The 26,766-nt window shown below is 45.8% G+C and overlaps 1 protein-coding gene across 1 annotated transcript in view; it reads left to right on the forward strand.

Annotated features, from left to right (window-relative positions):
• LOC137326888 (von Willebrand factor A domain-containing protein 8-like) overlaps nt 1-26,766 on the forward strand; it is a 49,661-nt gene that overhangs the window by 16,274 nt on the left and 6,621 nt on the right. The window contains exons 3-4 of the mRNA XM_067992270.1: nt 12,474-12,572; nt 15,458-15,646. Of these exons, the coding sequence (XP_067848371.1) occupies nt 12,474-12,572; nt 15,458-15,646 (288 nt within the window). The remainder of the gene's footprint in view (nt 1-12,473; nt 12,573-15,457; nt 15,647-26,766) is intronic.

A 26,766-nucleotide genomic window follows, 5' to 3' on the forward strand; every position in this document is an offset into this window, starting at 1 on the left:
TGAGGAAGTCGTGGATAGCACGTTCAGTGAGTTGGTCACACCACAGATAAAAATTACTGAGGGAGATAGTGAATGGGTGACCAACAGACAGAGGAAGAGTAGGAAGGCAGTGCAGGGGTCCCCTGCGGTCATCTCCCTCCAAAACAGGTATACCGATTTGGATACTGTTGGGGGTGATGGCTCACCAGGGGAGGGTGACAACGGCCAGGTTCATGGCACCGTGGCTGGCTCTGCTGCACAGGAGGGCAGGAAAAAGAGTGATGTGGAGATGCCGGTGATGGACTGGGGTTGACAATTGTAAACAATTTTACAACACCAAGTTATAGTCCAGCAATTTTATTTTAAATTCACAAGCTTTCGGAGGCTTCCTCCTTCCTCAGGTGAACGATGTGAAAATGAAAACCTCGAAATGAAATCGCATTTATAATTCACAGAACAATGCTTGGTGAGTACAGACAGTTTTTTCAACTGCCCGTTGCCAAGGCAATCAGTGTGCAGACAGACAGGTGTTACCTGCCAGGTCTCAGAATATACAAATCACCAAAAAAAAACAACCAACAAAAAAAAACAGAGATAGAGAGGTAGAAACATAGAAAAGACAGCAACTGACCCGTTATATTAAAAACAGATAACATTTGTTCGCTGGTGGGGTAACGTGTAGCGTGACATGAACCCAAGATCCCGGTTGAGGCCGTCCTCATGGGTGCGGAACTTGGCTATCAATTTCTGCTCGACGATTTTGCGTTGTCGTGTGTCTCGAAGGCCGCCTTGGAGTACGCTTACCCGAAGGTCGGTGGATGAATGTCCATGACTGCTGAAGTGTTCCCCGACTGGGAGGGAACCCTCCTGTTTGGCGATTGTTGCGCGGTGTCCGTTCATCCGTTGTCGCAGCGTCTGCATGGTCTCGCCAATGTACCATGCTCTGGGGCATCCTTTCCTGCAACGTATGAGGTAGACAACGTTGGCCGAGTCACAGGAGTATGAACCATGCACCTGGTGGGTGGTGTCCTCTCGTGTGATGGTGGTATCTGTGTCGATGATCTGGCATGTCTTGCAGAGGTTACCGTGGCAGGGTTGTGTGGTGTCGTGGACGCTGTTCTCTTGAAAGCTAGGTAATTTGCTGCGAACGATGGTCTGTTTGAGGTTGGGTGGCTGTTTAAAGGCGAGTAGTGGAGGTGTGGGGATGGCCATAGCGAGGTGTTCGTCCTCATTGATGACATGTTGAAGGCTGCGGAGAACATGGCGTAGTTTCTCCGCTCCGGGGAAGTACTGGACGACAAGGGTACTCTGTTGGTTGCGTCCCGTGTTAGTCTCCTGAGGAGGTCGATGCGATTTTTTGCTGTGGCCCGTCGGAAGTGGCAGAGCTATAGTGATAGGGGACTCGATTGTAAGGGGAATAGACAGGCATTTCTGCGGACGCAACCGAGACTCCAGGATGGTATGTTGCCTCCCTGGTGCAAGGGTCAGGGATGTCTCGGAGCGGCTGCAGGACATTCTGGAGGGGGAGGGTGAACAGCCAGTTGTCGTGGTGCATACAGGTACCAACGATATAGGTAAAAAACGGGATGAGGTCCTACAAGCTGAATTTAGGGAGTTAGGAGTTAAACTAAAAAGTAGGACCTCAAAGGTAGTAATCTCAGGATTGCTACCAGTGCCACGGGCTAGTCAGAGTAGGAATGACAGGATAGCTAGGATGAATACGTGGCTTGAGAGATGGTGCAAGAGGGAGGGATTCAAATTCCTGGGCCATTGGAACCGGTTCTGGGGGAGGTGGGACCAGTACAAATTAGACGGTCTGCATCTGGGCAGGACTGGAACCAATGTCCTAGGGGGAGTGTTTGCTAGTGCTGTTGGGGAGGGTTTAAACTAATGTGGCAGGGGGATGGGAACCGATGCAGGAAGTCAGTGGGAAGTAAAGTGGTGACAGAAACAAAAGGCCGTAAGGGAGAGTGTACAAAACATGACCGGACAGATGGTCTGAGAAAGCAGGGCAAAGACCAAGGGAAGTCTAGATTAAACTGCATTTATTTCAATGCAAGAAGTCTGATGGGCAAGGCAGATGAACTCAGGGCATGGATGGGTACATGGGACTGGGATGTTATAGCTATTACTGAAACATGGCTAAGGGAGGGGCAGGACTGGCAGCTCAATGTTCCAGGGTACAGATGCTATAGGAAAGATAGAGCTGGAGGTAAGAGAGGAGGGGGAGTTGCATTCTTGATTAGGGAGAACATCACGGCAGTAGTGAGAGGGGATATATCCGAGGGTTCGCCCACTGAGTCTATATGGGTAGAACTGAAAAATAAGAAGGGAGAGATCACTTTGATAGGATTGTACTACAGACCCCCAAGTAGTCAACGGGAAATTGAGGAGCAAATATGTAAGGAGATTACAGACAGCTGCAAGAAAAATAGGGTGGTAATAGTAGGGGACTTTAACTTTCCCAACATTGACTGGGACAGCCATAGCATTAGGGGCTTGGATGGAGAGAAATTTGTTGAGTGTATTCAGGAGGAATTTTTCATTCAGTATGTGGATGGCCCGACGAGAGAGGGGGCAAAACTTGACCTCCTCTTGGGAAATAAGGAAGGGCAGGTGACAGTGAGGGATCACTTTGGGACCAGTGATCATAATTCCATTAGTTTTAAGATAGCTATGGAGAATGATAGGTCTGGCCCAAAAGTTAAAATTCTAAATTGGGGAAAGGCCAATTTTGATGGTATTAGACAGGAACTTTCAGAAGTTGATTGGGAGAGTCTGTTGGCAGGCAAAGGGACGTCTGGTAAGTGGGAGGCTTTCAAAAGTGTGTTAACCAGGGTTCAGGGTAAGCACATTCCTTATAAAGTGAAGGGCAAGGCTGGTAGAAGTAGGGAACCTTGGATGACTCGGGGGATTGAGGCCCTAGTCAAAAAGAAGAAGGAGGCATATGACATGCATAGGCAGCTGGGATCAAGTGGATCCCCTGAAGAGTATAGAGATTGCCGGAGTAGAGTTAAGAGAGAAATCAGGAGGGCAAAAAGGGGACATGAGATTGCTTTGGCAGATAAGGCAAAGGAGAATCCAAAGAGCTTCTACAAATACATAAAGGGCAAAAGAGTAACGAGGGAGAGAGTAGGGCCTCTTAAGGATCAACAAGGTCATCTATGTGCGGAACCACAAGAGATGGGTGAGATCCTAAATGAATATTTCACAACGGTATTTACGTTTGAGAAAGGCATGGATGTTAGGGAACTTGGGGAAATAAATAGTGATGTCTTGAGGAGTGTACATATTACAGAGAGGGAGGTGCTGGAAGTCTTAACGCGCATCAAGGTAGATAAATCTCCGGGACCTGATGAAATGTATCCCAGGACGTTATGGGAGGTTAGGGAGGAAATTGCGGGTCCCCTAGCAGAGATATTTGAATCATCGACAGCTACAGGTGAGGTGCCTGAATATTGGAGGGTAGCAAATGTTGTGCCTTTGTTTAAGAAGGGCGGCAGGGAAAAGCCTGGGAACTACAGACCGGTGAGCCTGACATCTGTAGTGGGTAAGTTGTTAGAGGGTGTTCTGGGAGACAGGATCTACAGGCATTTGGAGAGGCAGGGACTGATTAGGAACAGTCAGCATGGTTTTGTGAGAGGAAAATCATGTCTCACGAATTTGATTGAGTTTTTTGAAGGGGTAACCAAGAAGATAGATGAGGGCTGTGCAGTAGACGTGGTCTACATGGACTTTAGCAAAGCCTTTGACAAGGTACTGCATGGTAGGTTGTTACATAAGGTTAAATCTCACGGGATCCAAGGTGAGGTAGCCAATTGGATACAAAATTGGCTTGACGACAGAAGACAGAGGGTGGTTGTAGAGGGTTGTTTTTCAAACTGGAGGCCTGTGACCAGCGGTGTGCCTCAGGGATCGGTGCTGGGTCCGTTGTTATTTATATTAATGATTTGGATGAGAATTTAGGAGGCATGGTTAGTAAGTTTGCAGATGACACCAAGATTGGTGGCATTGTGGACAGTGAAGAAGGTTATCTAGGATTGCAACGGGATCTTTATAAATTGGACCAGTGGGCCGATGAATGGCAGATGGAGTTTAATTTAGATAAATGTGAGGTGATGCATTTTGGTAGATCGAATCGGGCCAGGACCTACTCCGTTAATAGTAGGGCGTTGGGGAGAGTTATAGAACAAAGAGATCTAGGAGTTCAGGTTCATAGCTCCTTGAAAGTGGAGTCACAGGTGGATAGGGTGGTGAAGAAGGCATTCGGCATGCTTGGTTTCATTGGTCAGAACATTGAATACAGGAGTTGGGATGTCTTGTTGAAGTTGTACAAGACATTAGTAAGGCCACACTTGGAATACTGTGTACAGTTCTGGTCACCCTATTATAGAAAGGATATTATTAAACTAGAAAGAGTGCAGAAAAGATTTACTAGGATGCTACCGGGACTTGATGGTTTGACTTACAGGGAGAGGTTGGATAGGCTGAGACTTTTTTCCCTGGAGAGTAGGAGGTTTAGGGGTGATCTTATAGAAGTCTATAAAATAATGAGGGGCATAGATAAGGTAGATAGTCAAAATCTTTTCCCAAAGGTAGGGGAGTCTATAACGAGGGGACATAGATTTAAGGTGAGAGGGGAGAGATACAAAAGGGTCCAGAGGGGCAATTTTTTCACTCAAAGGGTGGTGAGTGTCTGGAACGAGCTGCCAGAGGCAGTAGTAGAGGCGGGTACAATTTTGTCTTTTAAAAAGCATTTGGACAGTTACATGGGTAAGATGGGTATAGAGGGATATGGGCCAAGTGCAGGCAATTGGGACTAGCTTAGTGGTATAAACTGGGCGACATGGACATGTTGGGCCGAAGGGCCTGTTTCCATATTGTAAACTTCTATGATTCTGTGAACCTACACACACACACGCACCCCAACACACACACACACACACACACACACCAACCTACACACACACACACACCCAACCCACACACACCCCCCCAACCTACACACACCCCAACATACACACACACACACACACACACACCGACCTACACACACCCCCCAACCTACAGAAACACACACCCCGACCTATACACACAGACACCTCAACCTACACACATTCACCCCGACCTACACACTCTCACCCTGACCTACACACTCTCACCCTGACCTACACACTCTCACCCTGACCTACACACTCTCACCCTGACCTACACACTCTCACCCTGACCTACACACTCTCACCCTGACCTACACACTCTCACCCTGACCTACACACTCTCACCCTGACCTACACACTCTCACCCTGACCTACACACTCTCACCCTGACCTACACACTCTCACCCTGACCTACACACTCTCACCCTGACCTACACACTCTCACCCTGACCTACACACTCTCACCCTGACCTACACACTCTCACCCTGACCTACACACTCTCACCCTGACCTACACACTCTCACCCTGACCTACACACTCTCACCCGACCTACACACTCTCACCCTGACCTACACACTCTCACCCTGACCTACACACTCTCACCCTGACCTACACACTCTCACCCTGACCTACACACTCTCACCCTGACCTACACACTCTCACCCTGACCTACACACTCTCACCCTGACCTACACACTCTCACCCTGACCTACACACTCTCACCCTGACCTACACACTCTCACCCTGACCTACACACTCTCACCCTGACCTACACGCTCTCACCCTGACCTACACGCTCTCACCCTGACCTACACGCTCTCACCGTGACCTACACGCTCTCACCCTGACCTACACACACATTCACCCCAACTTACACACACTCACTCGATCTACACATACGTTCACCCCAACCTACATACATACACTCACCCCGACCTACACGCCTCAACCTACACACACACTCACACACTCCAACCTACACACACTCCAACCTACACACACAACCAACAGATTGAGTTCTTTGATGAAGTAACGGAGAGGGTTGATGAGGGTAATGCGATTGATGTTGTGTATATGGACTTTCAAAAGGCATTTGAAAAAGTACCACATAATTGACGTGTTAGCAAAATTAAAGCCCACGTGATTAAAGGGACAGTGGCAGCGTGGATACAAAATTGGTTAAGAGACAGAAAGCAGAGAGTAGTGGTGAATGGTTGTTTTTCACACTGGAGAGAAGTATACAGTGGTGTTCCCCAGGGGTCAGTATTAGGACCACTGCTCTTTTTGATATATATTAATGACCTGGTCTTGGGTATAGAAAGCATAATTTCAAGGTTGTAAATAACACGAAACTCGGAAATGTAGTAAACAATGTGGAGGATAGTAACAGACTTCAGGAGGACATGGACAGACTGGTGAAATGGGCAGACACATGGCAGATGAAATTTAACGCAGAGAAGTGTGAAGTGATGCATTTTGGTAGGAAGAATGAGGAGAGGCAATATAAACTAAATGGTATAATTTTAAAGGGAACAGAGAGACCTCGGGGTGCACATACACAAATCTTTGAAGGTGGCAGGACAAGTTGAGAAGGCTGTTAAAAAGCATATGGGATCCTTGGCTTTATTAATAGAGGCATAGAGTACAAAAGCAAGGAAGTTACGCTAAACTTTTATAAATCACTGGTTAGGCCTCAGCTGGAGGATTGTGTTCAATTCTGGACACCACACTTCAGGAAGGATGTCAAGGCCTTCGAAAGCTTACAGAAGAGATTTGCCAGAATGGTATCAGGGATGAGGGACTTCAGTTATGTGGATAGATTGGAGGAACTGGGATTTTTCCACTTAGAACAGAGAATGTTAAGGGGAGATTTGATAGAGGTGTTGAAGATCATGAAAGATTTTGATAGAGTAAATAAGGAGAAACTGTTTCCAGTGGCAGAAGGGTCGGTAACCAGAGGAGACAGATTTAAGGTGATTGGCAAAAGAGCCAGAGGCAACATGAGGAAACATTATTTTACGCAGTGAGTTGTTGTGATCTGGAATGCACTGCCTGAAAGGGTGGTGGAAGCAGATTCAATAATAACTTTCAAAAGGGAATTGGATGAATACTTGAAGGGAAAAAATTTACAGGGCTATGGGGAAAGAGCAGGGGAATGGGACTAATTGGATAGCTCTTTCAAAGAGCCGACACAGGCACGATGGGCCGAATGCCCTCCTTCTGTGCTGTACCTGCTATGATATTATGATGCACACACGCGCCCCAACCTACACGGACACCCCACAACCTACACAGACACACCCCCCAACCTACACATGCACACCCCAATGTAGTCACACACAAACGCTCCCCAACCTACAGACACACGCACCCCAATGTACAGACACACACATTGACCCATACACATGCCCCCTCACATATACACACACATGCTGCACACTCATGAACATACACGCACGCATAAAACTTTTTTGAACTGCCGCTGATGTTCTCTTCAAATTCCCACCATCATAACACTGAATCAGAAAAGAAAACTGCATTACTGTAAAGAACCTGATCAGGAGCGAAAATGACTTCCAAATGAGATTGGGAGTTTGAAGAGAATGTGGCTTTTTTCTGGCTGTCCAATTTGTAACTGTTCTTGTTTAGCTTCTACAAGAAGTATAAGGAGAGAAGGATCATACTGGGTGGTTGATGGGGATACAAACCAGCGTACGATTTGATGGGATAAATGGCCTGTTTCTACGATTCTATGTTGGTGTGAGGCTGTTTGAATGGAATTAATAGTCACATGTAACTGATGGAGCCAGAACACCCAGATTGGATGCCCTGTAGTCCATTGAATCTAAACAAGCCCATCTTTAAGTGAATCAGTTCTATTATGTACATATTGCACTGTGAAGTAGGTGCTCAGTGATCCCACCCAGGCTCAGCTGCATCAGGTCCTTTATTGACACACTTTGGTTCTTTAGCTCAGCAAGTGCACGAGGCAGATGCAAAACGATTCTTCCTGTGAGATCGCTGAATAAGAGACGTGTGGTAATAGGTTACTGTTTACTCTGGAGCCTCCTCTCTGTATAATTATTATACAGCTAGAGGCGCATTGTAATAATTACAGGATGGAGAAGAGGATAGGGGTTGATAGATTTTTGTCAGACAAGGGTATTAAGGGTTATAGAACCAAGGCAGGTAGATGGAGTTAAGGTACAGATCAACCTTGAATCTCACTGAATGGCAAAACAGACTCGAGGGGCTGAATGGCCTACTCTTGTTCCTATGTTCCTAGGAGCAATCGTCTAGATGGGGATGGAAAGGAGAATGATGGCATCAGACAGGATAGAGAGCCTTATCTGCTGAAGCTGCCTGGGATGAGTACACTGGGGCAATAGCACAGAAGGTAGCAAGGAAGGAAGGAACAAGGACGAATCTCAGGAGAGCATGTGGGTTTGCATGGATTTAAAAGTGGCCAATGGTAACATACACAACGTGACCTGGAGGAGTAAGGGCTGAAAAACGATTCAAGGGCTTAAGACAGAGCAGAAACTTAATTTAGAGAAATTGAGCCTGTATGAATGCATGTTCAATGTCAGTGACAAGAGTGTATGGAAGGGTTTAGTTTAGAGATCCCAGTTTAAAACCTTTAAAGAAAAGTCAAAAAGATCTTGCATTTCCATAGCACCTTTCACTGACTTCAGCACATCCCAAAGCACTTCACAGCCAATGCAGTATTTTTGAAGTACAGTCACTGTTGTAATGTAGGAAACGTAACAATTTGTGAACAGCAAGGTCCCACAAACAGCAAGCAGGTAAATAACCTGATAACCTATTTCAGTGATGTTCGTTGAGTGATAAATATTGGCCAAGACACTGGGAGAACTGCCTGCTCATCTTCAAAATAGAGCCATGGGATTTTTTACATCCACCTGAGAGGGCAGACTTGGTTTAATATCTCACCTGAAAGACACCACCTCTGACAGTGCAGCATTCCCTCAGTATTGCACTGGAGAGTCAGAATGGATCATGTGCTCAAGTCCCTGGAGTGGGACTATGAACCCAGTGACCTTCTGACTCAGAGGTGAGAGTGCTACCAACTGAGACACAGCTAACACTTTAACTGAAGCAGAGTCAGGCTGAGACAGAAAGCATGTCCTCATTTGATTAAAAGTCAATGGGTGCTTTTGAAACATATTGGTAGCTAAAAGAATGTCACAAAACAGAGAAGAATTTATTGGATTGCCATCCAATTAAAACCTAGTGCCGTATAGAGTGACCGCAGTCCAGGGACATGGTAGAGGCAGGAGCAGTCATTCTGTTTTTATCAATATTCATGATCACACAGCACTAAAATCCCAGTCATTTCACCTCAGTGAGAGAAGGACAACAAACCCTGGCAGGATTATTCAGTCAGCACATTCTGGCCCCAATCAAATTCTCATGAGATTGTCAGTAAAATGTGCAGACATTATGTGTACTATCCACCCAGCAGCTTTTGGAGGAAGGTTATTAGATTCTGGAGTATCACCGGAGATTTGCCCCGGACACCACCGAGTTACTTAATGGGACCATCTACTTCAGCAGTGCCCAGCAACCCTTTTTTAAACTTAATCGGCCAGAATTTGCTGGCAAAATAATGGCCAGATTAATGGCGCTCGCCGTTATTAATGTGTAAATACCCCAGCGACTTGTGGCGAGGAAGAGATACCCCGTGAATTGCGAATCGCCACAAGTTGCTGGTCAGTTTGCGCCACTCCGCTGTTGGCCTCGTGAAAACAGCAGCTCGCCCTCAGCCTCCCCATGCATTTCATGAAATTGCTGCATTTGCGCATTAATTGCCACTAAACTCGCCACAGAAAGTTAGGGCTGGTACTTAATAGCGTAAGGACCCGTTTAATGAGGAGATTTATGTTCCTGCAATGCCGCTCAATCTCTCTGGCCCAGAAAGGGAACAGTTTAAATTGTGGAGTCTCACTCCTACAGGCAGTAACTTGTTGTCAGAGATTTTTAAAATTTAAAATTTAAATTTTTTTCTTGCTTTTCCTTTCTGTCTCTTTTTTTCTCTCTCTCAATCCAATCTTTCTTTCCCTCTCTTTATTTCTCTTTCTGTACCTGATTTGACTCTAATTCACCCTATTTCCTTCTCCATCATTCCTCTGTTTCTTTCTCTATCCTTAAATCTCATTGGCCAAGGAGATAGACTGTTGTTCCCATCATTCACCAAGGTCCCAGATGCCCAGTTGCCCCATTTATCAGCTCGCACTTCCAGCAACTTACAGGGTAAAACAATGAGCTGAGGGGGAGGGAAAAAGTCTAACTAATGGGGCACGTCGCAAGATTCCAGCTAAATCTGGGCCAATACTCCAGCTGAGATCCAAGCAGTGATTTATAAAGGTTCAGCATAACTTCTTTGCTTTTATACTCTATGCCTCTGCTTATAAAGCCCAGGTTCCGGGTGCTTTTTTAACAGCTTTATGAACTTGTCCTGTGTAGCACCAGCGTTCTGGCCATTTTTATGAATTATATTTTAAATCCAATACCCCCAAGAAAGAACTATACTGTTTGGCAAGCTTGTGAGAGTGATTTGGGAATAGGATTGACTGGCAGGAGTTTCGAGCCAGACTAACCTCACTAAGGTGCATTCATATACAAACGGACATTTCACACTGACAGGCTGGGCGGAAGGGAACCCAAGCCGATTGACGTCATCACTATTTAACATGATTATTGAGAACAATACCCCGAGAGGTAACTCAGAGACACTCAGTCCCAACTGAAACTGGTGGAAGGCAGGAGATGGCCGGGCCATTGTCTTCCAGGAGAGAAGCCAGTTAAGTAAGATTGGTTTGAGATCGAAACCCATTACCTGCTAATGGGGGCCATCAACTCAGGAAACGACAGACACCCAGTAATCAGCACCCATTGTCTCTCCAGGTGCAAGGCCTGGGAGCGGGAAAACAAAATAGCATTTTTTACAAAGATTTAAAGGTTGTGAGTCACTCCAGGCCACCGGGGGGGGGCAGACAGATCACCTGATCAATACATCGATCAGTATTGTGTCGGTTCTGGTGGTCTCTCTCAGCGAGTCTCCCAAGTGGGGCTCTGCTCGATTCAATGGAACACCGCCAGAAGCTGAGCGCTGCTCTTCATCCCTCATCAATGGACCTCGACTCAAACTGGAACTTGGATACTCCGTCGGCAGTATGGAACCAGGAGCGAGTCGTGCAGGAAGAAACTGCAAGCAAGGCAACGGACAATCGGGGTGAGCATATTGCCTGCGCCTACACACGCACAGGACCACTTAGCTGTGTGAGGGGGTGATTGTAAGTCCCAACCAAACCGAGGGTTTTAGTGCTGGGGTTGGTGGGGGGGGGTCCTGTGTTAGTTTATTTCATGGGAGGGTTCTCTTAATAGGCCGTGGTAGGGCTTATTGGATAAACCAGGGTTGTACTGTTTACTAGTGTTATTGTTAATCTTATTAAACACAATACAGTTGAGCCCGAAAACATGTGTCCGAGTCTGATCTGTCCTTATAATCCCTATCGTTCCAGAAAGTGGAGTCACAGGTGGATAGGGTGGTGAAGAAGGCATTCGGCATGCTTGGTTTCATTGGTCAGAACATTGAATGCAGGAGTTGGGATGTCTTGTTGAAGTTGTACAGGGCATTGGTGAGGCCACACTTGGAGTACTGTGTACAGTTCTGGTCACCCTATTATAGAAAGGATATTATTAAACTAGAAAGAGTGCAGAAAAGATTTACTAGGATGCTACCGGGACTTGATGGTTTGACTTACAGGGAGAGGTTAGACAGACTGGGACTTTTTTCCCTGGAGAGTAGGAGGTTAAGGGGTGATCTTATAGAAGTCTATAAAATAATGAGGGGCATAGATAAGGTCGATAGTCAAAATCTTTTCCCAAAGGTAGGGGAGTCTATAACGAGGGGGCACAGATTTAAGGTGAGAGGGGAGAGATACAAAAGGGTCCAGAGGGGCAATTTTTTCACTCAAAGGGTGGTGAGTGTCTGGAACGAGCTGCCAGAGGCAGTAGTAGAGGCGGGTACAATTTTGTCTTTTAAAAAGCATTTGGACAGTTACATGGGTAAGATGGGTATAGAGGGATATGGGCCAAGTGCAGGCAATTGGGACTAGCTTAGTGGTATAAACTGGGCGACATGGACATGTTGGGCCGAAGGGCCTGTTTCCATGTTGTAACTTCTATGATTCTATGATTCTATAACATATAGTAAGAGGTGTGTTTTCGGTTACACCTGCTATTTTCAAAGACTTGTGTATGTGAACCCCCAGCTCTCTCTGTTCCTGCACCCCCTTTATTGTTGTAAGTAGCTGCAGCCGTTTGTTTACTTGCCTTTAACGATAATGGAAGTGTCACAGGGAGTTAAAATCAGAACAGATCAAGTTTGCAACACAATCCTGTTTCCTTCAGGAGTTTATACTAAATGCCGGGATTCCTGAACGACACTCTTCCGGTTCTTTCAATTGCACCATTACCCCGGAGGCACATCCAGCGTTTACTCCATCTGATGGTCTGTTTTATCTCTTTAGTACGACATTGTTGGTCACTCAGGGGATGGATTCAACATCGAGTTAGTCAGGAGTGAAAAGATTCCCAAAAACAACAAGGAGAGACTGCAGACTATGAAGGTAATTTTTTTTGTTATTTAATTGTCGCTGAAGTCGGTTCCTGTTGTAGAGGTTCACTGAGTCGGACGCCCGATCTGGACCAAAGTAGCCCACCCATCAACTACTCTGTAAGCTGCAGCTCTGACAGCATAGAGGGAGTGTATGGCTTATGAGGCATAGGAACAGGAGGAGGCCATTCAGCCCCTCAAACCTGTGCTGCCATTCAGTCAGATCATTGCTCACCTCCGTTTACCTGCCTTTGCTCTATATCCCTTACCTCACCCGACAAAAATATATCGACCTCACTCTTGAAAATTTCAATAGAACCAGCATCCACAGTCCCTTGGGGAGCAGGTGAACTTGGTCCAACTACTGTAACAGGCAATAAGGATGCAGCCTTAACACAGTAAAAAATAAAGCAGCTGTGCATATTTTAAAAAACGCTGCTTAGATTGTGTCATTGAATGGATTCGGTTTAGAGGAATCTCCATCTTTCAAAGTTTGGGACGCAGCACAGTCTGGGATATTTGAAAATATCTGTTACTGGCCCCGTGGCTGTCTCCCACGGCTCTCTCCTGCGGCTCTCTCCAGCTCTATCAGGCCACCTGTAGGTACAGTACAGACACCTGGCCCAACATCACATGTTATCCTCTGACTCTAAGTCCCTTGTCATCTCTCGATCTCCCCACTGTGACTCCTGATCATGCTATTTGCTGGTCTCTGCTAAATGTGCCCCAATCAATACCGTCTGTCAGTCTCCCTCTGTGATTCCCAATCAATACTGTCTGTCTGTCTCCCCCTGTGATTCCCAATCAATACTGTCTGTCAGGCTCCCCCTGTGATTCCCAATCAATACTGTCTGTCAGTCTCCCCCTGTGATTCCCAATCAATACTGTCTGTCAGTCCCCCCCTGTGATTCCCAATCAATACTGTCTGTCAGTCCCCCCCTGTGATTCCCAATCAATACTGTCTGTCAGTCTCCCCCTGTGATTCCCAATCAATACTGTCTGTCAGTCTCCCCCTGTGATTCCCAATCAATACTGTCTACCAGTCTCCCTTGGTTATTCCCAATCAATACTGTCTACCAGACTTCCTCTGTGACTCCCAATTCACCCTCTGTGACTTCCATTCAGTGTTCAGAGACACACTGACAGACAGCACTGATCAGGAGTCACAGAGACACTGACAGACAGCACTGATCAGGAGTCACAGAGACACTGACAGACAGCACAGATCAGGAGTCACAGAGACACTGACAGACAGCACTGATCGTTCACAGAGACGCTGACAGACAGCACTGATCGTTCACAGAGACGCTGACAGACAGCACTGATCGTTCACAGAGACGCTGACAGACAGCACTGATCGTTCACAGAGACACTGACAGACAGCACTGATCAGGAATCACAGAGACACTGACAGACAGCACTGATCGGTCACAGAGACACTGACAGACAGCGCTGATCTGGAATCACAGAGACACTGACAGACGGCACTGATCGGTCACAGAGACACTGATAGACAGCACTGATCAGGAGTCACAGAGACACTGACAGACAGCACTGATCAGGAGTCACAGAGACACTGACAGACAGCACTGATCAGGAGTCACAGAGACACTGACAGACTGCACTGATCAGGAGTCACAGAGACACTGACAGACAGCACTGATCGGTCACAGAGACACTGATAGACAGCACTGATCAGGAGTCACAGAGACACTGATAGACAGCACTGATCAGGAGTCACAGACACTGACAGACAGCACTGATCAGGAATCACAGAGACACTGACAGACAGCACTGATCGGTCACAGAGACACTGACAGACAGCACTGATCAGGAGTCACAGACACTGACAGACAGCACTGATCAGGAATCACGGAGATACTGACAGACAGCACTGATCAGGAATCACAGAGACACTGACAGGCAGCACTGATCAGGAGTCACAGAGACACTGACAGACAACACTGATCAGGAGTCACAGAGACACTGACAGACGGCACTGATCGGTCACAGAGACACTGATAGACAACACTGATCAGGAGTCACAGAGACACTGACAGACGGCACTGATCAGGAGTCACAGAGACACTGACAGGCAGCACTGATCAGGAGTCACAGACACTGACAGACAGCACTGATCAGGAATCACAGAGACACTGACAGACAGCACTGATCAGGAATCACAGAGACACTGACAGACAGCACTGATCAGGAATCACAGAGACACAGACAGACAGCACTGATCAGGAATCACAGAGACACTGACAGACGGCACTGATCGGTCACAGAGACACTGACAGACAGCACTGATCAGGAATCACAGAGACACTGACAGACGGCACTGATCGGTCACAGAGACACTGACAGATAGCACTGATCAGGAGTCACAGAGACACTGACAGACAGCACTGATCGGTCACAGAGACACTGACAGACAGCACTGATCAGGAGTCACAGAGACACTGACAGACAGCACTGATCGGTCACAGAGACACTGACAGACAGCACTGATCAGGAGTCACAGAGACACTGACAGACAGCACTGATCAGGAGTCACAGAGACACTGACAGACAGCACTGATCAGGAGTCACAGAGACACTGATAAACAACACTGATCAGGAGTCACAGACACTAACAGACAGCACTGATCCAGTCACAGATGACTAGGATTAGCAGTTGATTTGTAACTAATGTTGGAAGAAGTGATCTCCAAAGATGACTTTTTTTGAACATTTGTAAATAGTCACAGGTGTGTTTGTAAGTCTGTTGCACAAACCTTCGGCAGCGGAGTGTGAAAGCTCTAGTTCATTTACAACCCCAATTTGAACATGATTAGGACCCGTAGTCTGTTTTTGTAGAGATTGTGTGTGCGGTCTGACGCTGCCTTCCTCCTTTAGATGATGCATGCCCACGCCCAGTTTTGTATGAGTGGTGACCACACTCTCGAAGGAACAGAACATGCCATCCAGGAGATCGCCAGGGAAGAGGCAGATGAACATTTTGTCATTGTGCTGAGTGATGCTAACCTGGAGCGATACGGTATAAATCCCGCACGGTTCGCCCGAGTATTGACCAGCAACCCTCAGGTTAATGCTTTCGCCATTTTCATTGGATCCCTGGGTATTTATACAAAAATGATAAATTTTGTATGTTGTTGTTCATGTAGAAATAATTTACCTTTTACATATAAATATATACACAAGGGGTTAATGCTGAGTCAGAAGGTTGTGGGTTCAAGTCCCACCCCAGAGACTTGAGCACTGATCAGTAGTCTCACAGAGAGACACTGACAGACAACACTGATCAGTCCAGCACTGTTGGAGATGCCGTCTTTCGGTTGAGATGTTAAACCGAGGCCCCGTCTGCCCTCTCAGGTGGACCTAAAAGATCCAATGGCACTATTGGAAGAAGAGCAGGGGAGTTCTCCTGGTGTCCAGGACAATATTTATCACTGAACCAACATTATTAAAACAGATTATCTGGTCATTATCACATTGCTGTTTGTGGGATCTTGCTGTATGCAAATTGGCTGCCGCATTTCCCACATTACAACAGTGACTACACTTCAAAAATGCTTCATTGGCTGTGAAGCGCTTTGGAATGTCCTGTGGTCATGAAAGGCGTGATATAAATACAAGTTCGTTCGTTCTTTCTTTATCTCTCTCTTAGCAGGGTGCTGCACCCACCAAGAGCGCCCTCACCCCCACGCGATTCCCTCGCCTTTCCTGCAGATACAACTTCCAGCTTGGCTGGATTCTCTGCCCACCGCGATTGGCCAGCGCCTGTCAGTGCTGGTTGAACATTTGCAGATTGCCGATCAAATGTAAAGGAGGTCGGACCCCTCGATGACTCAGGCCTCATCCCGAGGCACTGCCCACGTTGGCCAGGGGTCACGATCATTCCGTCAGGTCCGCGGCGGGGCCCATGACCAGCTGTTCAAAGTGCTGATCATTAGAGATACGATTGTTGGGAGGGAGGCCTCCCTGCTGCTGTTTTACATCATTAGGAATCTTACAACACCAGGTTATAGTCCAACAGTTTTATTTGAAAATCACAAGCTTTCGAAAGCTTGTGATTATCAAATAAAACTGTTGGACTATAACCTGGTGTTGTAAGATTCCTTACATTTGTCCACCCCAGTCCGTCACTGGCATCTCAACATCCTGTTTTACATCAGTGAGAGCTTCAGCAAAAACACAGATTGACTGTGAGGGGCAAAAATTATCTGTTACATTCATCATAGAATCTTACAGCACAGGAGGAGGCCATTTGGCCCATCGTGCCTATGCCGGCTCTTTGAAAGAGCTATCCAATTAGTCCCATTCCCCTGCTCGTTCCTTGTAGCCCTGCAAATTTTTCCCCTTCACGTATTTATCCAATTCCTTTTTGAAAGTTATTATTGAATCTGCTTCCACCGCCCTTTCAGGCAGAACATTCCAGATCATAACAACTCACTGCATAAAAAAAATTCTCCTCGTCTCCCTCCTGGCCTTTTTGCCAATTACCTTAAATCTGTGGGGTTTTTTATTCATTCATGGGATGTGGGCGTCGCTGGAAAGGCCAGCATTTATTGCCCATCCCTAATTGCCCTTGAGAAGGTGGTGGTGAGCTGCCTTCTTGAACCGCTGCAGTCCATGTGGTGAAGGTTCTCCCACAGTGCTGTGAGGTAGGGAGTTCCAGGATTTTGGCCCAGCGACGATGAAGGAACGGCAATATATTTCCAAGTCGGGATGGTGTGTGACTTGGAGGGGAACGTGCAGGGGGCATTGTTCCCATGTGCCTGCTGCCCTTGTCCTTCTAGTGATAGAGGTTGCAGGTTTGGGAGATGCTGACGAAGAAGCCTTGGCGAGTTGCTGCAGTGCATCCTGTGGATGGTACACACTGCAGCCACAGTGCGGCGGTGGTGAAGGGAGTGAATATTTAGGGTGGTGGATGGGGTGCTAATCAAGCTGGCTGCTTTGTCCTGGATGGTGTTGAGCTTCTTGAGTGTTGTTGGAGCTGCACTCATCCAAGCAAGTGGAGAGTATTCCATCACACTCCTGACTTGTGCCTTGTAGATGGTGGAAAGGCTTTGGGGAGTCAGGAGGTGAGTCACTCACCGCAGAATACCCAGCCTCTGACCTGCTCTTGTAGCCACAGTATTTATATGGCTGGTCCAGTTAAGTTTCTGGTCAATGGTGACCCCCAGGATGTTGATGGTGGGGAATGCCGTTGAATGTCAAGGGGAGAGGGTTAGACTCTCTCTTGTTGGAGATGGCCATTGCCTGGCACTTGTCTGGCACGAATGTTACTTGCCACTTATCAGCCCAAGGCTGGATGTTGTCCAGGTCTTGCTGCATGCGGGCACGGACTGCTTCATTATCTGAGGGGTTGCGAATGAAACTGAACACTGTGCAATCATCAGCGAACATCCCCATTTCTGATCTTATGATGGAGGGAAGGTCATTGATGAAGCAGCTGCCCTGAGGAACTCCTGCAGCAATGTCCTGGAGCTGAGATGATTGGCCTCCAACAACCGCTACCATCTTCCTTTGTGCTACATATGTCTCCAGCCACTGGAGAGTTTTCTGTCTGATTCCCATTGACTTCAATTTTACTAGGGCTCCTTGGTGCCACACTCAGTCAAATGCCTTGATGTCAAGGGCAGTCACTCTCACCTCACCTCTGGAATTCAATTCTTTTGTCCATGTTTGGACCAAGGCTGTAATGAGGTCTGGAGGTGAGTGGTCCTGGCGGAACCCAGACTGAGCATCGGTGAGCAGGTTATTGATGAGTAAGTGTCACTTGATAGCACTGTCAACGACACCTTCCATCACTTTGCTGATGATTGAGAGTAGACTGATGGGGTGGTAATTGGCCGGATTGGATTTGTCCTGCTTTTTGTGGACAGGACATACCTGAGCAATTTTCCACATTGTCGGGTAGATGCCAGTGTTGTAGCTGTACTGGAACAGCTAGGCCAGAGGCGCAGCTGGTTCTGGAGCACAAGTCTTCAGCACTACAGCCAGGATATTGTCAGGGCCCATAGCCTTTGCTGTATCCAGTGGACTCTGCCGTTTCTGGTTACCGACACTTCTGCCAGTGGAAACAGTTTATCTCCATCTTAGAAACTTAGAAAATAAGAGCAGGAGTAGGCCATTCGGCCCTTCGAGCCTGCTCCGCCATTCAATATGATCATAGCTGATTCTCTATCTCAATACCATATTCCCGCTCTCTCCCCATTCCCCTTGATGCCTTTTGTGTTTAGATATCTATCTAGCTCCTTCTTAAATATATTCAGTGACTTGGCCTCCACAGCCTCCTGTAGTAGAGAATTCCACCACCCCCTGAGTGAAGAAATTTCTCCTCATCTCAGTCCTAAATGTCCTACCCCGTATTCTGAGACTGTGACCCCTCGTTCTGGACCCCTCAGCCAGGGGAAACATCCTCCCTGCATCCAGTCTGTCTAGCCCTGTCAGAATTTTATGTTTCAATGAGATCCCCTCTCATTCTTCTAAACTCGAGTGAATACAGGCCGAGTCGACCCAGTCTCTCCTCATAGGACAGTTCTGCCATCCCTGGAATCAGTCTGGTGAACCGTCGCTGCACTCCCTCTATGGCAAGTATCTCCTTTCTTAGGTAAGGAGACTAAAACTGCACACAATACTCCAGGTGTGGTCTCACCAAGACCCTTTATAACTGCAGTAAGACATCCTTGCTCCTGTACTCAAATCTTCTTGCAATGAAGGCCACCATTTGCCTTCCTAACTGCTTGCTGCACCTGCATGTTTGCTTTCAGTGACTGGTGTACAAGGACACCCAAGTCCCTTTGTACATCAACCTTTCCCCATCTATCACCATTTAAATAATACGCTGCCTTTCTGTTTTTCCTTCTGAAGCGGATAACTTCACATTTACCCACATTATACTGCATCTGCCATGTATTTGCCCACTCACTCAACTTGTCTAAATCGCCTTGAAGCCTCTTTGCATCCTCCTCACAACTCATGATCCCACCTAGTTTTGTGTTGTCTTGGAAATATTACATTTGGTTCCCTCATCCAAATCATTGATATATATTGTGAATAGCTGGGGCCCAAGCACCAATCCCTGCAGTACCCCACTAGTCACTGCCTGCCACCCCGAAAAAGACCCATTTATTCCTACTCTCTGTTTCCTGTCTGTTAACTAATTTTCAATCCATGCCAGTATATTACACCCAATCCCATGTGCTTTAATTTTGCACACTAACCTCTCATGTGGGATTTTATCAAAGGCCTTCTGAAAATCCAAATAAACCACATCCACTGGTTCCCCCTTATCTATTCTACCAGTTACATCCTGAAAAAACTCCAGTGGGTTTGTCAAAGATGATTTCCCTTTCATAAATCCATGTTGACTTTGTGTAATCCCGTTGATATTTTCTAAGTGCCCTGTTATCACATCTTTTATAATAGACTCTAGCATTTTCACTACTACTGATGTTAGGCTAACTGGTCTGTAGTTCCCTGTTTTGTCTCTCCCTCCTCTTTTAAATAGTGGGGTTACATTTGCCACCCTCCAATCTGCAGGAACTGTTCCTTAATCTATAGAATTTTGGAAGATGACAACCAATGCATCCACTATTTCCATGGCTACCTCTTTTAGTACTCAGGGATGCAGATTATCAGGCCCTGGGGATTTATCGGCTTTTAGACCCTTTAATTTCTCCAGTACTATTTTTTTTACTAATACTAATTTCCTTTAATTCCTCCTTCTCACTTGTCCCTTAGTTCCCTAGCATTTCTGGGAAGTTATTTGTTTCTTCTTCCGTGAAGACAGAACCAAAGTATTTGTTTAATTGCTCTGCCATTTCCTTGTTCCCTATTATAAATTCTCCTGTTTCTGACTGTAAGGGACCTACATTTGTCTTCACTAATCTTTTTCTTTTTACATACTTATAGAAGCTTTTACAGTCCACTTTTATGTTCCTTGCAAGTTTACTCTCATACTCTATTTTTCCCCTCTTAATCAATCTCTTGGTCCTTTTTTGCTGAATTCTAAACTTCTCCTAAACCTCAGGCTTGCTACTTTTTCTAGCAACTTTACATGATTCCTCTTTGGATCTGATACTATCCTTAATTTCTTTTGTTAGCCATGGTTGGGCTGCTTTTCTTTTTGTGTTTTGTGCCTGAAAGGAATGTATAATTGTTGCAATTCATGCATCCATTCCTTAAATGTTAGCCATTGCCTAAAGCTTCCCAATCTATCATAGCCAACTCACTCCTCATACCTTCGTGGTTTCCTTTGTTTAGATTTAGGCCCCTAGGTTCAGATTGGACGACTTCACTTTCCATCTTAATGAAGAATTCTATCATGTTATGGTCACTCTTCCCTAAAGGACCCCGCACAACAAGATTATTAATTAACCCCTTCTCATTGCACAATACCCAATCTAGGATAGCCTGTTCCCTGGTTGGCTCCTCAATGTACTGGTCTGAAAAACCATCTCGTACACACTCCAGGAATTCATCCTCCACAGTATTATTGCTAATTTGGTTTGGCCACTCTATATGTAGATTAAAGTCACCCATGATTACTGAATTACCCTTGTTACATGCATCTCTAATTTCCTGTTTGATGCCGTCCCCTATATTACCACTACTGTTTGGAGGCCTATAGACAATTCCCACCAGTGTTTTCTGCCCCTTGGAATGTTTTAACTCCACCCAGACTGATTCTACATTTTGATTTTCTGAGCCAATATCCTTTCTCACTATTGCTCTGATTTCATCCTTTACTAACAACGCCACCCCACCTCCTTTTCCTTTTTGCCTGTCCTTCCTAAATATCGAATACCCCTGGATATTCAGCTCCCAGCCTTGGTCACCCTGCAGCCATGTCTCTGTAATTGCAATTATATCATATCCGTTTACTTCTATTTGCGCTGTTAATCCGTCTACCTTATTACAAATGCTTCGTGCATTCAGATGTTGTGCCTTTAAATTGATTTTTTAAACATTTTTAGACATCTTAACATTTTTTTGTACTATGGCCCTTTTTGTCTAATTACCATTTTTTCTTACCCGGACCCTATTTGTTGTCTTTTGTTTGTACGGTCGGTCCCTTCCTGACACAATCTGGTTAACCTTACCCCAATCATTTTCCTGCACTGCTTCTTTGTCTTTTCTCTTTAGCATTCTAGGTTTCTCTCCACCAGGACCCTCCCCCCCCCTCTTTAGTTTAAAGCCCTATCCACCCAACCTAGTTATTCGATTCACGAGAACTGTCATCCCAGCACGGTTCAGGTGTAGTCCGTCACAGCGGATCAACTCTCTCTTTCCCCAGTACTGGTGCCAGTGCCACACAAATCAAAACCCACTTACTATAGAACCATAGAAAAGATACAGCACAGAAAGGGGCCATTCGGCCTATCGTGTCCATGCCGGCTCGAAGAACAACCAGGAGCCCATTCTAATCCCACCTTCCAGCACCTGTCCGTAGCCCTGCAGCTTACAGCACTTTAGGTGTAGGTCCAGATACTTTTTAAAAGAGTTGAGGGTCCTTGCCTCTACCACCAATTCGGGCAGTGAATTCCATACACCCACCACCCTCTGGGTAAAAAAGCTTTTCCTCATGTCCCCTCTAATCCTCCCGCCAATCAGCTCAAATCTATGTCCTCTAGTTCTTGAACTCTCCACAAGGTGAAACAGGTACTTCCTGTCTACTCTATCTAGGCCCCTCATAATTTTGTACACCTCAATCAAGTCTCCCCTCAGCCTCCTCTGCTCCAAGGAAAACAACCCCAGCCTATCCAATCTCTCCTCGTAGCTGCAATTTTTAAGCCCTGGCAACATTCTTCTAAATCTTCTCTGCACTCTCCCCAGAGCAATTACATCCTTCCTGTAATGTGTTGACCAGAACTGCGCACAATACTCCAGCTGTGGCCTTACCAGCATTTTATACAGTTCCATCATTACATCCCTGATTTTGTATTCTATACCTCGGCTAATAACGGAGAGCATTCCATATGCCTTCTTCACAACCTTATCTACCTGTACTGCCACCTTCAGGACCTGTGGACATGCACTCCAACGTCTCTCACTTCCTCTACCCCTCTCAATATATTCCCGTTTACTGCGTATTCTCTTTTACTGTTTGCCCTCCCTAAGTGCATTACCTCACACTTCTCCGGATTGAACTCCATTTGCCACTTTTTTGCCCACTCCACCAACCCATTGCTATCTTATTGGAGTCTACAGCTATCCTCTTCACTATCAACTACACGGCCAATTTTTCTGTCGTCTGCAAATTTGCCAATCGTGCCCCCTACATTCAAGCTCAAATCATTAATATATACCACAAACAGCAAGGGACCCAACACTGAGCCCTGTGGCACATCACTGGAAAGGGATTTCCATTCGCAAAGACATCCATCGACTTTTACCCTTTGTTTCCGGTTAGTGAGCCAATTTTGGATCCAATTCGCCACATTTCCCTGTATCTCATGGGCTTTTACCTTTCTGACTGGTCTGCCATGTGGGACCTTGTCAAATGCCTTACTAAAATCCATGTAGACAACATCCACTGCACTCCCCTCATCAATCCTCCTTGTCACTTCCTCAAAGAATTCAATCAGATTTGTAAGGCATGATCTTCCCTGAACAAATCCATGCTGACTATCCCTGATTAAACCATGCCTTTCCAAGTGACAGTTTATCCTATCTCTCAGTATTGATTCTAATAGTTTGCCCACCACTGAGGTAAGACTGACCGGCCTATAATTGTTCGGCCTTTCCCTTGTACCCTTTTTAAACAATGGTACTACATTTGCAGTCTTCCAGTCCTCCAGTACCTTCTCTGTATCTAGTGAGGATTGGAAAATGATCCTCAGAGCATCCGCTATTTCCTCCCTGGCTTCATTCAATAGCCTAGGAAACAATCCATCCGACCGTGGTGACTTATCAACTTTCAAGGATTCCAGTCCCTCTAGTACTTCCTCTCTCGTTATGTTTACCTTATCCAATATTTCTCCCACACCAATCTTTGAGCCACTCATTCATCTCTCTGATCTTATTGACCCTATGCCAATTTGCTCGTGGCTCAGGTAATAATCCATAGATTATTACCTTTGTGGTTCTGCTTTTTAATTTAGTCCCTAGCTGCTCAAACTCTCAGCAGAATCTTTTTATTAGTCCTACCTATGTCGTTGGTCCTTAACCCTGGCACCAGGTAGGCAACATAGCATTCGGGACTCATGCTCCTGGCTGCAGAGAACAGTGTCTATCCCTCTTACTATACAGTCGCCTACTACAACCACCTTCCTTCTTACTCCCCCCACTTGAATGGCTTCCTGTGCCACGTTGCCGTGGTAGGTTTGCTCATCCTCCCCGCAGTCCCCACACTTGTCCACAAGGGTTGCAAGAACCTCAAATCTATTGGACAAGCGCAGGGACTGAGGCTCCTGCAATACTACCTCCTGGATCCCTGAACCTGCCTCACTCGCAGTCACACCCTCCTGTCCCTGACCACGTGTCAATTCTAAAGTATTTAATCTAAGGGGTGTGGCTGCCTCCTGGTGCAAAAGGTCCAGGTAGCTTTCTCCCTCCCTGATGTCTCGCAATGTCCACAGCTCGGACTCCAGCTCCTCAACTCGGAGCCAAGGAGCCAAAGTTCCTCGAGCTGCAGACATTTACTGCAGATGTAGTCTCCCTGGACAAAAATGTCCACAAGCTCCCACATATTGCAGCAGCAACACACCTCCTGTTCGCCCATTAATTAAATAAATAAAATAATCAATTTAGTGTTAATCAAATTATTTGCCTCATTCAATTTAATAGATTAATTAAATTAAGTTTAGTTTTTTAAAATTTAGTATATGCTATATGTTAACTTAAAACTTAGCCCACAATCACTACCAATCACTTACCTGTCTTACCTGTGACATCACATAGAATCATAGAACCATAGAAAATAGGAGCAAGAGTCGGCCATTCGGCCCTTCGGGCCTGCTCCGCCATTCAAAATGATCATGGCTGATCGTCTAACTCAGTACCCTGTTCCCGCTTTTTTCCCATATCCCTTGATCCCTTTAGCATTAAGAAATATATCTATCTCCTTCTTGAATATATTTAATGACTTGGCCTCCACTGCCTTCTGTGGTAGAGAATTCCACAGGTTCACCACCCTCTGAGTGAAGAAATTTCTCCTCATTTCGGTTCTAAATGGCATACCCCGTATCCTGAGACTGTTACCCCTGTTTCTGGACTCCCCAGCCATCGGGAACATCCTCCCTGCATCCTGTTAGAATTTTATATGTTTCGATGAGATCACCTCTCATTCTTCTAAACTCTAGTGAATATAGGCCCACTCGACCCAATCTCTCCTCATACATCAGTCCTGCCATCCCAGGAATCAGTCTGGTAAACCTCCGTTGCATTCCCTCCATGGCAAGGACATCCTTCCTCTGATAAGGAGAACAAAACTGCACACAATACTCCAGATGTGGTCTCACCAAGGCCCTGTATAACTGCAGTAAGTCATCCCTGTTCCTGTACTCAAATCCTTTTGCAATGAACGCCAACATACCATTCGCCTTCCTAACTGCTTGCTGCACCTGAATGCTCGCTTTCAATGACTGGTGTACAAGGACACCTAGGTCTCGTTGCACCTCCCCTTTTCCCAATCTATCACCATTCAGATAATAATCTGTCTTTCTGTTTTTACAACCAAAGTGGATAACCTCACATTTATCCACATTATACTGCATCTTCTTGCCCACTCACCCAACTTGTCTAAATCACATTGGAGCCTCTTTGCATCCTCCTCACAGCTCACATTCCACCCCAGCTTTGTGTCGTCTGCAAACTTGGAAATGTTACATTTAGTTCCCTCATCCAAATCATTGATATATATTGTGAATAGCTGGGGCCCAAGCACTGATCCCTGCGGTACCCCACTAGTCACTGCCTGCTACCTGGAAAAAGACCCATTTATTCCTACTCTCTGTTTCCTGCCTGTCAACCAATTCTCAATCCATGCCAGTATATTCCCCCCAATCCCATGTGCTTTAATTTTGCACACTAACCTCTTGTGTGGGACCTTATCAAAAGCCTTCTGAAAATCCAAATACACCACATCCACTGGTTCTCGCCTGTCTATTCGACTAGTTACCTCCTCAAAAAATTCCAGTAGATTTGTTAATCATGATTTCCCTTTCATAAACCCATGCTGACTTGGTCCAATCCCGTTAATGCCTTCCAAGTGTTCTGTTATCACATCTTTTATAACAGACTCGAGCACTTTCCCCACTACTGATGTTAGGCTAACTGGTCTGTAATTCCCTGTTTTTTCTCTCCCTCCTTTTTTAAATAGCGGGATTACATTTGCCACCCTCCAATCTGTAGGAACTGTTCGAGAGTCTATAGAATTTTGGAAGATGATCACCAATGCATCCATTATTTCCAGGGCCACTTCCTTTAGTACTCTAGGATGTCGATTATCAGGCCCTGGGGATTTGTCAGCCTTTAGCCCCATTAATTTCCCTAGCACTATTTTCTTACTAATACTGGTTTCCTTCAGTTCCTCCCTCTCGCTGGACCCTTGGTTCCCTAACATTTCTGGGAGGTTATTTGTGTCCTCCTTTGTGAAGACAGAACCAAAGTATGTGTTTAATTGTTCTGCCATTTCTTTGTTCCCCATTATAATTTCCCCCATTTCTGACTGTAAGGGACCTACATTTGTCTTCACTAATCTTTTTCTCTTGACATATTTAGAGAAGCTTTTACAGTCAGTTTTTATGTTCCCTGCTAGTTTACTCTCATACTCTATTTTTCCCCTCTTAATCAATCTCTTTGTCCTCCTTTGCTGAATTCTAAACTGCTCCCAATCCTCAGGCTTGCTGCTTTTTCTGGCAATTTTATATATCTCCTCTTTGGATCTAATAATATCCCTAATTTCTTTTGTAAGCCACGGTTGAGCCACCTTTCCTGTTTTATTTTTGTGCCAGACAGGAATGAATAATTGTTGTAATTCCTGCACACGTTCTTTAAATATTAGCCATTGCCTATCCACCGTCATCCCTTTTAGTAAAGTTCCCCAATCTATCTTAGCCAACTCACACCTCATACTTTCATAATTTCCTTTATTTAGATTCAGGACCCTAGTTTCGGATTCAACTACTTCACTCTCCATCTTAATGAGGAATTCTATCATGTTATGGTTGCTCTTCCCTAAGGGACCCCACACA

This window comes from Heptranchias perlo, chromosome 11 (genome assembly GCF_035084215.1).
Source record: "Heptranchias perlo isolate sHepPer1 chromosome 11, sHepPer1.hap1, whole genome shotgun sequence".
Lineage (NCBI taxonomy): Eukaryota > Metazoa > Chordata > Chondrichthyes > Hexanchiformes > Hexanchidae > Heptranchias > Heptranchias perlo.